Source organism: Gossypium arboreum, chromosome 8, assembly GCF_025698485.1.
Source record: "Gossypium arboreum isolate Shixiya-1 chromosome 8, ASM2569848v2, whole genome shotgun sequence".
Lineage (NCBI taxonomy): Eukaryota > Viridiplantae > Streptophyta > Magnoliopsida > Malvales > Malvaceae > Gossypium > Gossypium arboreum.
The window spans coordinates 6898496-6912400 of record NC_069077.1 but is presented as its reverse complement, the minus strand read 5'-3'; the positions used below and the strand labels follow the sequence as shown (position 1 = coordinate 6912400).

The 13905-nt window shown below is 34.7% G+C and overlaps 1 protein-coding gene across 1 annotated transcript; it reads left to right on the top strand.

Annotated features, from left to right (window-relative positions):
* Nucleotides 1–10490: 10490 nt before the first annotated feature.
* LOC108467663 (SNF1-related protein kinase regulatory subunit beta-1-like) lies at nucleotides 10491–13406 on the top strand. The gene is made up of 4 exons (XM_017768384.2): nucleotides 10491–10971; nucleotides 11905–12083; nucleotides 12216–12378; nucleotides 12727–13406. The coding sequence occupies exons 1-4, from the start codon at nucleotides 10765–10767 to the stop codon at nucleotides 13042–13044; spliced, it is 867 nt and encodes a 288-aa protein (XP_017623873.1). The 5' UTR covers nucleotides 10491–10764; the 3' UTR covers nucleotides 13045–13406.
* The last annotated feature ends 499 nt before the right edge of the window (nucleotides 13407–13905 follow it).

The following is a 13905-nucleotide window of genomic DNA, read 5'->3' as shown; positions in this document are numbered from 1 at the left end:
TGTTGTTACCTTTCCGAGAATTTGATGTTATTCTTGGAATGGATTGGTTGATTGAACACGATGCCATAGTGAATTGTAGAGAAAAACGGATTAATTTAAAATGTCGGACCGGGAAATAGTTTCAATGAGTTTGGGGATAAAAGAATGATGTCGAGATTATTTCAAATTTTTGACTCGAAAATTGATTCGGAAAGGTAATAAAGCATTTCTAGCTTATATTCTTGATACTCGGGGTTCGAATTGAAGATGGAACAATTGTCGATTGTTAATGAGTTTCTTGATGTGTTTCGAGGAATTACCGGTTTACCCCGGATCGTGAGGTTGAATTCACAATTGATGTAATTAAATGCAGCTCAATATCAATAACACCGTATAGAATGGCACCAATGAGTTAAAGAGTTGAAGACACAGTTGCAAGAGTTATTGGATAAAGGGTTTATCAAACCGAGTACATCACCTTGGGGCGCACCTGTCTTATTTGTGAAAAAGAAAGATGGTTCGTTGCGATTGTGTATTGATTACAGGCAGTTGAATAAGGTAACAATTAAAAATAAATATCCATTACCTCGTATCGATGATTTGTTTGATCAACTGAAAGGTGCTGCAGTGTTCTCAAAAATAGACCTTAGATCTGGGTATTATCATCTGAAGGTTAAAGAGTGTGATGTGCCAAAGACTGCTTTTCGAACTCGGTATGGTCACTACGAATTTTTGGTAATGCCTTTTGGTTTAACGAATGCCCCTGCTGCATTTATGGATTTAATGAATCGAATTTTTCAGTCTTATTTGGATAGATTTGTGGTGGTATTTATTGATGACATATTGGTCTATTCAAAGACAGAATCCGAACATGCACAAAGACTTGAGAATCGTACTCTGACTTTGAGAGAAAAAGTTATATGCGAAATTTAGTAAATGTGAGTTTTGGCTTCATGAGGTTGGATTTCGGGTCATATTATATCACCAAGGAATTCGTGTGGATCCAAGTAAAGTTTGGCGGTGGTGAATTGGAAAACACCAAGAATGTAACGAAGTCGAAGTTTTACGGGATTAGCGGGATACTATCGCCATTTTGTAAAGAATTTTTCCATGATTGCTTCACCAATGACTCGTTTATTACGGAAGAATGTTGAGTTTATGTGGTCGATGAATGTCGTGAGCTTTGATCGATTAAAGAAAATGTTAATGAAGCTCCAGTCTTAACTCAACCGTAATCGGTATACCGTATGTTGTGTACAATGATGCATCTTTAAGTGGTTTGGGTTGTGTGTTAATGCGATCGGGAAAGGTAGTGGCTTATGCTTCACGGCAATTAAAACCACATGAAAAGAATTACCCTACACATGATCTTGAGTTAGTGCAATTGTTTTTGCCTTAAAATTTGGAGACACTATTTATATGGTGAGAAGTGTTATATGTATACGGATCACAAAAGTTTGAAATACTTAATGACTCGAAGGAACTGAACTTAAGACAGAGACGGTGGTTAGAGTTCTTTGAAAGACTATGATTTGGTTATTGACTATCATCCGGGAAAGCTAATGTAGTTCTTGATGCCTTTGAGTCGAAAGTCATCCTTGTTTGCACTTCGCAATGAATGCTCATTTGGCTCTTAATGAAGAAGGTGTTGTATTAGTAGAATTGAAGGTAAAACCAATGTTTCTTCAACAAATTCGAAGCTGCAGAATGAAGATCCAAAATTGGTCTTTGAAACGACAAATGGTTCGGGATAATTTAGATTCGAGTTCAAGATTGATGATGAAGGTATATTAGCTATCATAATAGGATTTGTGTTCCCAATAATTCGATTTAAAGAATGATATTCTTTCTGAAGCACATAATAGTATGTATTCTATTCATCCGGTAGTACAAAAATGTATGGTGATCTGAAAAAGACATATTGGTGGCTGGTATGAAAAGAGAAATTTCAAATTTATTGCAAAATGTTTGATTTGCCGACAAGTTAAAGCGAGCATCAAGTGCCAACGGGTTTATTACAACCCATTATGATTCTGAATGGAAGTGGGAGCATATTTCAATGGATTTTGTGTCGGGATTGCACGTGACTCGAGAAAGAAAGATTCGATATGAGTGATTGTTGATAGATTGACAAAGTCGACACACTTTATTCGGTCGAAATAGATTTTTCACTTAATAAGTTAGCGAATTGTATGTGTCGAGATTGTGAGACTACATGGAGTTCCAATATCTATCATTTCAGAATCGGGATCCGAGGTTTACTTCAAGATTTTGGAATAAATTGCAAGAAGCCTTAGGCACCAGATTGAATTTTAGTACTGACATTTCATCCTCAAACAGATGGACAATCGAGGCGAGTGATTCAAATTTTAGAAGATATGTTAAGATGTTGTATACTCGAGTTTGGTGACAGTTGGGAAAGGTATTTACTGTTGGTGAGTTTGCTTACAACAATAGCTATCATCTAGTATAAAAATGACACCATTTGAGGCTCTTTATGGTAGAAAATGCAAGACTCCATTGTGTTGGTCGAATTGAGTGAATCAAAATAGTTGGGGTTGATTTGATTCGAGAACCGGAGAGAAAGTCCGGATTATTCGAGATAGTCTAAAAGTCGCTTCAGATCGTCGAAAGTCATATCGGATTTAAAACGAAGAGACATAGAATATGCGATGGGTGATCGAGTATTTTAAAAGTTTTACCATGGAAAAGGGTGTTACGATTTGGTAAAAGGAAAATTAAGTCCGAGATTCATAGGGCCATATGAAATTGTGGAAAGGGTTGGTCCTGTGGCTTATCGTTTGGCTTTACGTCCGAACTTGAGAAGATTCATAATGTGTTTCATGTGTCTATGCTAAGGCGGTATAGGTCGATCCTTCACACGTAATTCCCATCTGAAATTGAGCTTCAACCAGATATGACTTATTGAAGAACCGGTGAAGATTTTGGCTCGTGAAGTTAAGGAATTGCGGAACAATAGAGTACCATTGGTTAAAGTATTATGGCATCGACATGGTATGGAGGAGGCAACCTGGGAAACAGAGGAGTTAATAAGATCACGATATCAAATCTATTTTGGTAACAAATTTCGAGGACGAAATTTTTAAAGGGGAGAGTTATAACGGCCTAATTTTCAATGGTGTCGAAATGGTGATTTGAGATCACTAAATTCGACAAATAAGATTGAACAAGATAGTAATTTAATATTTATGAGTCAAGTAAGAATTTAGAAGAATTTGTGAAATGGTGAAATTAGTGAATTAAAAGAATTTATTAGGTCAAGCGGGTCAAAAATGAGGTATCGAGACCTCAAAGTTGAAAATCGAGCTATAAATATTTTTATAAATATTTATGGAGTGTCATTGAGTTAGTATTAAAGTTTCAGTTAGAAAATTTTAACGTTTGGATGGCTAATTAATTGAAAAGGATTAAATTGAAAATAGCACAAAATTTGTTAAATTGTGAGTAAATAGCTTAAGTATTTAAAAAGATGGATTTAAAGAGCAATTAGACCCAAAGGTTAATGGCTGGACGGTTTGGGTATGAAATAAGCAAGAAAACAATGTGAACAAGTGGCAAAATTGGAAATAGATAAAAGTTAATAGTTAAATAATGATGTAATTGAAAAATCTAGACATTTTCTTCATAATTTCTCAGCCAAAACGCCATAGAAGGTCTGGAGAAAGCTGGTTTTTCATATTTTTACATCATGTGAGTCTAATTCTTGCTTTTTCTTGATAATTTTTATGTTTTTATGACTTTTACAATTAGGTCCACTTGTAGAATTCATTAGTTTTTGATTTTATGGGTGAAATTGGAAGTTACCCTGGATGGATAAGGAATTTTATGATGAATTATTATGAAATTTAAGTTCTAATTTCATATTAAGGTGGTTTTATTAAGTGATTTTGATAGGAAATGATATTTAGGACCTAATTGTGAAAAAGTTGTGAATTGAAGGTTGCTGTTGAAATTCAGAATATAAAAGGTTTTGAAATAGTTTATAATGATAAAATAAAGTGTTAATTGAGAAAAATTAGTTCAATTGATGGGTGAATTGAGTAGGGACTAAATTGTGAAAACTGTAAATTTTGGGGTAAAAGTGCAATTTCGAAATTTGAACAGCATAAATTGTGAAGTGAAATAGAAATCAAATAAATGCTAATGAGTAGAAATATTTTATATTATAGATCAAGAATCCAAAGAAGAACGAGGAAAAGAAAAAGTTGCGGAATAGTCCCAAAATTTCAATATCTTCTACAAATTAGCCGGGTAAGTTCATATGGTTGAAATTAGATGTTTATTTGTGAATGATTGAAGTATATAATGTGTTATTATATACGAATTTGTTGTGGGATTGTGTAGATTTTGTTAATGAAAGAATAAATGTGGAAATGCAAATTAGGAAAAACGCAGGATTGAGTAATGCGTCAGTATCGTGGCGTGTGATGAATTGATGGATAAGACCATGGTTGTTCCATGGCAAAGTGTGAAATGTAGGTATGGTATCATCCATACTGAGTTGTGAAATGTAGGTATGGTATTATCCATATTGAAATGTGAAATGTAGGTATGGTATTATCAAATCCATCTTGAGTTAAGAAATGTAGGTATGGCATTTCCCATACCGAGTTAAAAAATGTAGGTATGGTATTTCAATGAGGAAAACCATACTGAGTTGTGAATCGTGGCATTGAGCAACGACGTACTCAATTTCGTAAGCCGTTTCCTAATTTGACTATAAGAAATAAAGAGAAGTGATCCAAATGAAAGAGATTGAGTAGTTATTCTTGTTGAGCTCAACTATGTGAATTATTATAACAATGGTTGTGAATCGCAGGAAACTTTAGTAAATGTTTTGGTATTGTTTGGAAATATTATGTTTAGTAAGCATTACTTTTAACCTATGAACTTACTAAGCTTCAATAAGCTTACTTGTGTGTGTTTAATATTTTATGTAGATTGACTTGAAGTGAAGTGGGTAGATCGGATCAACACAATAAAGCACACTATCCAGATCAATTCGGTAGCTTTTGTTTTAAGTTTGAAGATTTATATGGCATGTATAGAGTTTGAATGAATTGAAGTAAAGATGTTATAAACTAGTTAACAATATTTGTACTAAAATAGTTTTCGTAAGTAGCAGTAGTTTGACTTTGAAAAATCACTAAAAATAGTAGAAATGGAATTAAATAATGAATAAATTATGGAATCGAATCTCGATGAGTCTATTTTCATATGGAAGAAGCAAAACAGGTATATGAGCTATATTTTATGAGATGTTTAAATTTTTGTGAAACAGGGCCAGAGCAATTTCTGGATCCCCTGTTCTGACTTTGGAAATTCACCATAAATTTTACAAAGATAATTATAAGTCATAATTTATATGTACAGATTCCTTATTGAGTCTAGTTTTATTAGAGACAAACGGCATAGTCATTGAAGCTCTGTACAGAGAGATATCTGATTCGTAATACACAAAGGTCAGAGTAGTCAAACCCTGAAACAGGGGAGATTTTAAATAATAAACTGTACTAATTGGCTTGACCAAAAATTCTAGAAAAAAATTGGTAAGTAGATATATGAGTATAAATTCAGAGAAAATTTACGGATTTGGATTTCGAGTTTTATAACTCGAGATATGAATTATTTAGAAACTATGACACAGTTGGACAGCTTGTCTGGAAAGTGTGATATAAATTGTTTGAATTTGTTTAAGTGCTCAAATAAGTTTAGTAATGCCTCGTGCTTGACTCCGGCGACGGTCTCGGGTAAAGGGGGCGTTACAGTATGTATTAGCAAATTTACTAATATGATTATATATATAGATATTTACGCATGTATCACATTACAAAAACAAAAATTTAAATACTTATGCATAATAAAACATGTATCTCAATACAATAATAGTTATTTTCCAAATAACATATTGTTTTATAATTTTATTTCTTATTTAATTATCCGGATAAAGTATGTATTAGTAGATTCACTAATATGATTATATATATATAGATTTACGCATGTATCACATTATAAAAACAAAATTTAAATATTTATACATAATAAAACATGTATCTCATTACAATAATAATCATTTTCCAAATAACATATTGTTTTATAATTTTATTTCTTATTTAATATTTTAGTTTAATTTTAGTAATGCATATATTATCCAGATAAAGTATGTATTAGTAGATTCACTAATATGATTATATATATATATATAGATTTACGCATGTATCACATTATAAAAACAAAATTTAAATACTTATACCTAATAAAACATGTATCTCATTACAATAATAGTTATTTTCCAAATAACATATTGTTTTATAATTTTATTTCTTATTTAATATTTTAATTTAATTTTAATAATGCATACTTTATCCGGATGAAGTATGTATTAGCAGATTCACTAATATGATTCTATATATATATATATTTACGCATGTATCACATTACAAAAACAAAAATTTAAATACTTATACCTAATAAAACATATATCTCATTACAATAATAGTTATTTTCCAAAAATAAGTTAATGGTTTGTTTAAACACAATCTTAATTTCTATCCGATCGCGACGATTGTCCAATATGGTAGTTTCGGAGCGGGCATTTATTCCGATTATGACCAGGTAATCTGCATACTCCACACAACTTTCCATCGGATTTCTCTCTAATGTCCATTTTGTTATGGATTCTAGATGATTGCGGACGACCTTTTGGGTTCCTACGCAACCCTTTGTCTGGGACAAGCTCGAATGTCGTCGGAGGAACCTCCTAAGTAGATAGGTCAGGAAGTACGGGAAACTCGTTCTCCCATACACGCAACGTGCGTTCGAGGGTATACACTTCATCGATAAATTGATCTACATTGAGAGAGACTTTAGCACAAGCTGCTACAACATGTGCACAAGGATAATGAAGTGTTTGGAACCTCCTACAATCACACTGTCTATTTCGGAGATCAACTCCGTAGGACCTAGGTGGTATATCGGGTCGACGATCGATAGTCTCTGTAACGCGAAACGTTTCATTACGTCGTGAATATATTTCTACATTCATCGACCTCGCCATCTGACGGTTTGCAACCATTGCATCCCTGACATATTCGACAAACATGTGTCCTGCGTCCATCTGGTTGACTTGTTGTTGACCCATTCTTGGCATCAAGGTAGCCAACCTGTAGAATATAGCCGAGAAGATAGATGGAATCGGAAGATGTCGTGTTTTCAATAACACAGCGTTGATGCCATCCACCAAGTTTGTGGTCATTTGACCGTAACGAAAGCCCTCGTCAAAACTTTGAGCCCATTGCCACGGCTCCATGGTACCCAACCATTTTCGGAAAGATATGTTCGTTTGACCTTCCATATCATTCTCAAGTCGAGTCATCCTTTGCCGAAAAATGTGTGGCTCAAACTCGTACGTTGTGTGTGTATTAAGAAAATATAAGTTACAGTCTCATCACAAAACATTAGGTCATATATTGAAAGGATAAGGTTATTCTTTACCCATTTTCACAACTTGTCTCTTCCAGTCTGCATTCTTATAATCTCGATGGAAGTTAGACGCAATGTGCCGTATGCAGTAAACAGATCTCCATGGCACACCGGAACGCCTAATGGTGGCAGTTAATCCTTTCCCTCTATCGGAGATGATGCAAATACTATCATTACTAATAACATACCTCCGCAGGTTTGTAAGGAAGAATTCCCACGACCCCATATTCTTTTTATCTACAATGGCAAACGCAATCGGGAGCATGTTATTATTCCCGTCCTGAGCAATCGCAAGAAGTAAGATCTGTGTATATTTACCGTATAGCCATGTCCCATCTACTTGCACAAACGGCTTGCAGTGGGGAAATGCACGTACACATAGATCAAACGTCCAGAACATCTATTGGAAATTTTTTTTCTCGGTTGTAGTTACTCATCCTGGCCGTAATAAGGTCGTGTTTGCAACTCAATGGCAGTCCTTGGTACGTACTCCCTCATAGCGGCAATCCATCCCTGCAGCTCATTAAATGATGCATCGAAATCTCCGTACAATTGCTCAATTGTCATCTGTTTAGCTATCCATGCCTTCCGGTATGACACTCGATACTAGAATCGTGCCTGTATTTCAGAAATCAGTACTGAAACCTTAATGGTCGGCATGTCTTCAACCATTGGCATGATGCACGTACAAATAGTTTTGGAATCAAGTTTTCGATGATCTTCTGTCATACGTGATGAAATGCATGTGTGAAGACTAACAAATTTTCGTATCTCCCACGTTTGCGACTTTTGGATAAATGCAGCTCGTATCCGCAAATTGCAGCCTTCCGCCGACTTCCAACACTCTCCAATATATAATGTCGGTTTAGACACGATGACTTTATAGTTTACTGATATATTCATATTATACCGTTTAATGGCAAATACGTACTCTTTCTTATTTTCGAATCTCTGGCCTATGAACAACTCCTCAGGATCAGAATATACGACCATCCGATGAGCAGATTGTATTTTAGGGTACTCTGAAAACTCGGCTACATGCGCCGCATCGGGGTCTATCCGAGACATGTGTGCCCCAGGATTATTATGTATCACAATACGACGAATCTGGTTCCCGACTGAAGACGCATTAACATTTACTTCCTCATTCACGCCTTCATCGTCAATATCATCCGGGACCTCATCCACGTCGGGATCACTTTCATTATCGACTTCATGATCAGAAGGATCACTACTATGGTATACATCATCACCAATCACAGTAGTCTCGGGTGCAGCATTAAGATCAATGTCGATCCCATGTATAGTTGATTGACTACCAACGTATGATACCGGAACCACCATACACGGTTCTCGAGCTTCATCTTTTTCACCTAATGGAGTGGGATCTTCAGTTTCCTCCACACCAGCTAACTCAGCAAATAACTGAATTGGTGCATTTTGGTTGCTCCAAGTCCCACAATAAAGAGCGACCATTGTCTCCACGTCTTCATCGTCTACAAGTTCCATTTCGGTGAATTTTATGGGATCCATAGAAACTGGAAACTTGTAGAAAAGTTTCGAGATCCTTCTCTCACAACGTTTATAAATTTTTTCACTAATTTTTTCTTTCATATCATCAAAAGAGATATTTCTATTGAATCTCATTGTTACTTGTTTGCGACATTCAAATATACATCCTACGCTTGTTGTCAAAATTTCTCAATCAAAATAAACGCATACAAAAAACTGATTCTCCATATCCAATACTAGATCTATTAAAAAATTTTCAAAATTCTCAAAATAGTTTCGAATAGCAAAAAAGTTGCATAAAATTTTTAATGCAAAATTTTTCATTCAGAAGTTAACAAAATTATTAATCTAACAAACTTTTAAATAATAAAATTTCTAACAAAATTCTACATTCTATTTAAAAATAAATAAATTAAAATACATTATCCTTCTTCTTGTTTTCCTTTCTTTCCTTCTTCTCCCTCTCTTCTTACTTCTATTTTGCTGCTAAATTTTTTGTATGTTCTTTATCAAATTTTCGAGGAAATATATAGGGAAAAAATTAAGCATGTGGGCCCCACTAGTTGTGCCTACCAAGAAGGCACAACTACTCGTGTTTGTCAGATAGGCACAACATGTATATATGCTTTTCCCGCCCATATACACGGGTTGTATACTAACCCGAAAAAAAATATAATAATAATTTTTTAAACGAAAAAAATTTAATATTAAAAAAATCAGTTGTGCTTGTCAGGTAGGCACGACCTAAAAAAATATACTATTTTCATAATTAATCTGGCTGACAACCTATTTTCGTTTATAATTTTTTTTTATAATATTGAGGTAAAAAACCCGTCAAAAGTTACATTATCCCCTCATTTTTCACAGCCATTAACAAAATTGGCTTAAATGACTAATAATTTTCAAATTTAGGAATCAAAGTAGATAAAAAAAAGTTTAAGGGCCAATGTGGACTTACTTGTCAAATTCAGAGACTAAGAGTTACATCCTCCTTTTATAATGTTGTTAATTAATTCATAGTTAATATATTAACTTTTCAATTAAAGTATAATGTGGTTATATATAATTTGAAAATATAAATTTAAAATTAAAAATAAAGAAATGAAATTATTGAAAATAAAAACAATAGGACTTAATATATAAAAGTAAAGATTTAAAATCACGATTGTTTAAACTAGACCGAATCATCAAATTAATTAACTTATGAATCAAGTATAGACAAATTGACTCAAGTTAAATACTCAATTGAATCAATCTTTTATTTTTAAATTTTAAATTTTTATAATTTTTAATAATTTATTTTATCAAACCATATAAATTTGATGGCATGATGAATTCGATCATCCACCTAATTATGAAAACATTACCTAATTTTTTACTTTACAGCTTATCACAAACAAATTATTAACTCACAGGAATTGAGTGGATGATACTAGTAGTAAAAGCAAAGAGGATTTACTAAATTAAAATAGGAATGGTTGTATATAATTAAGTTCTCCCTTTTGATTTTATCAATTGCCGTGGAGTAGTTTGTCAGTAAAAGGAAGACAAAAGGTGGAAAAGGTAAAAAAAGAAGAAGAGAAATTCAGAACAACCGTTTCCCGGCAACTTGCAGTTGTTCACGTTCCTAGTGTCAATCCCCGTAAATAAACCGAAAACCAGTGTCATTTAAACCCTCGCTTTATTCAATTTCCAAAACAAATTTCTTTTCACCTAATCGTTGTTTCTTCTGTGGATCTCTCTGGAGGGGGAAAAAGGAAGACTGAAGTTATGGGAAATGCAAATGGAAGAGAAGACGGAGCCAATGGTGGTATCGAAAATCTTTACTTAAGATCCAACGGTGGGGAGCCCATCGTTCCTGGAGCCGGCCCCTCGGCCTCTGCAGTAGTTGTTAAAGTGCCGTCGTCTGATTCAATGGCGAATAGTCCGCCGCAGAGCCCTAGCCGGTCTCGATCCCCTCTTTTGTTCGCGCCTCAGGTTCGTATCTTCGAAATTTCAATGATCTAAATTAGTACAATTCTAAATTACTAATCTAAAAGGGGAAAAAAAACGAGAGAGATTTTGTTTCAAATTTAATTTGAATAAGTACAAATCTAAGTCTTGATTGGCAAATTGAGTGACTAACTGAAGAAAATTCTGTCTTGACAGATAGGGAAATTTAAAAAAAAAATTGAATTGTTTCATTGAATGAGACGTGGACGATAATTTTTTGGGCGTCTTCTTTCTGGTCATAATTTAGGGCAGTTTTGCAAAATCTGGTGAGTGGAGATGTTGATTCTAAGTTTTTTTTTTTAAAGCAATGTAGCCTTGTTGCTTTGTGAGAAATTCGTTAGAAGTTTGGAATGTAGTAGTTTTATGGGATTCTTTGGAGAAATGGAATGTCATAGTTCTTTTACACATGTTAATTCTCAAGAGGGAATGCTTAGATGTTTGAATCTTCATTATTCTCTTTTTGAGCTGATGATAGATGAGAGATAAACACAAATGAACATGAGGGGAAGGGGGAAGATTGTTTGATAAGTCTAACCAATGCCAAAGCCCAAAAAGCATACAACTTCTGGAAACATTGTGCGGGAAGCCCCAATATCGTTGGTCTTTAGATTGGTTTGTGTCCACGAAGACTTGCTCTTTTAATATGTGTGTGGCTATGATTTCATCTATAGATTCATGTGGATCTCTAGATGCCTAATTTGGAGGTGTGAGTATCTGCATTGCTTGCAAGATCAAGTAATTGGTTTTGTAAATTGTGTTTTGTCAATTAATTTGTTTTGTTTCATTAATCTTCATCTGGTCAGATAGTAATTAAGGTCGGAGAAGTGTGCTGATGATTTACCTATGAACTAAAGAGTTTTGTCTATCAGTTTAGAGGCCTTTCTACTGATAGTTTGGTTGCTTTTGGTGAATTTTCAGGTTCCTGTAGCTCCCTTACCAAGGGGTGATGGCCATTCCTTTTTCAGCCAAATTTGGCGGCATGATTCACCTGGGGTTGTTGATAGTGCAACTGAGAAAGGTATTCCTGTCATCATTACATGGAATTTTGGTGGTCATGATGTGGCTGTGGAAGGTTCTTGGGACAACTGGAGATCAAGGTCGGGTTTCAGCCCCTTGCATTATAGACACTGACTTTCACGCTTAAGAAATCCCACTGTTTCTCTTTTTGTTTGAATAGTCAAACCCAAGCTTGGATGGCATATAATTGAGTCTGTTATTTTTGCTTCCAGGAAGAAACTGCTGAGATCTGGTAAGGACCACTCAATTCTTTTGGTCCTTCCATCTGGCATATACCATTACAAGTTTATTGTTGATGGCGAATGGAGATATATGCCTGATCTACCTTTTGTAGCTAATGAATTGGGCCATATTTGTAATCTTCTTGATGTTCATGTATGTATCTTCTTATATGACACTTGCTCAAATTTGAATCATTTAACTTCTTTTGTACTCCATGTAATGGTGCTTTCATAGACTGGTGTAGTATGATTGACTGCAATGAAAATCTGGCTATTTACAAATTTAGCATCTGCTGTTGCATGAAAGAGAGGTTCACGTATGTCATATTGAGCAAACTAGGAAGAATAGGAAAGATGTGCATTACATAGGTTCTCTCATGTTTCTCAGTAATGATAGAAACTTTTACCCTTTCTTTTCTTGGCCTTAACTAAGATCTCAGTTATACTTGTCACCATTTATGTTGGTTTCATTTGCTTAATTACTTGACACAATTTCTTGCAGGACTATGTACCTGAAAATCTGGATAGTGTAACTGAGTTTGTGGCTCCAGGATCTCCAAATTCCAGTTATGGTCAGGCATTGCCAACGGAGGAAGATTTTGCAAAGGAGCCTGTTATAGTTCCGTCCCAGCTGCATCAAACTGTCCTCGGTACAGATAATCAAGATGGAGCATCATCCTCAAAGCCTCAACATGTTGTACTTAACCACCTTTTCATTGAGAAAGGATGGGCATCGCATTCTGTTGTTGCCCTGGGATTGACCCATAGGTTTGAGTCCAAATACGTGACTGTTGTACTCTATAAGCCACTCAAAAGGTAACATGCACTTTTTCCATGCTTCACTCTGTAAAGAAACGAAGGTAACTTTCACGGTTGTTTGTGAAGGTTGGCTGTTTTATAGATCTGCTTTGATACTTTTTAACATGTTTTGTTGCCCTTCAACATTAGTTTACCTTAAGGTGTTTGCATATGGAAAATTTTGCCATCTTTGGAGCACATCAAGGTTAAGCATCTGCCATGCTATATTTGCTATGTCCAGTTTTCTACAGCCTTGTAAACTGAGTGGTAGTTGATGTGTATGCATAATTAGGTAAACCTTTCTTAGATTGACATTTGATCCGACAGTAAAGAAAGTTTGATCCAGAATCAGACAATAGTGAGCTTCCATTTACTTCTAAACAAGGTTTGAACTTTGAACCTGAGGATTACCTCTGACCATTACTTTTTTGTTTGTTATACCTAGTTGTTCTTAAGATAGAGTAACATTTTAAATATCATCCATGGCTAATGCGTTTCTTTTCTTTTTAGTGGGGCTTTCTTTTGAACTTAGTGAATAATGACAGTTGACACCCATTTAAAATCGGCCAGTAATTCAAAACAGAAAGAGGGATGCACCATTACATAATTATCACCACTCACTGTTGGGTGTTTAGTTGGTAAGTCGGTTTTTAGTTCAATTGATTCAATAGATCTGAAATTCGAATTTCAATGGTTGCAAAGTAGCAGAAATAATGAGTTCAGCAGTCTTGATTTCAGGCCAACAGTTGCAAAAATATAAGAAACTGATGATTGATTATGTTTGGATTCCTTTTTCATATAGATATAGGGAGGGCCCTAGGATTGTTCAAGGATCAAATTCAGGGCTGGTTGTTGTCAACTGAAAACTTTCACCTATAGTTCA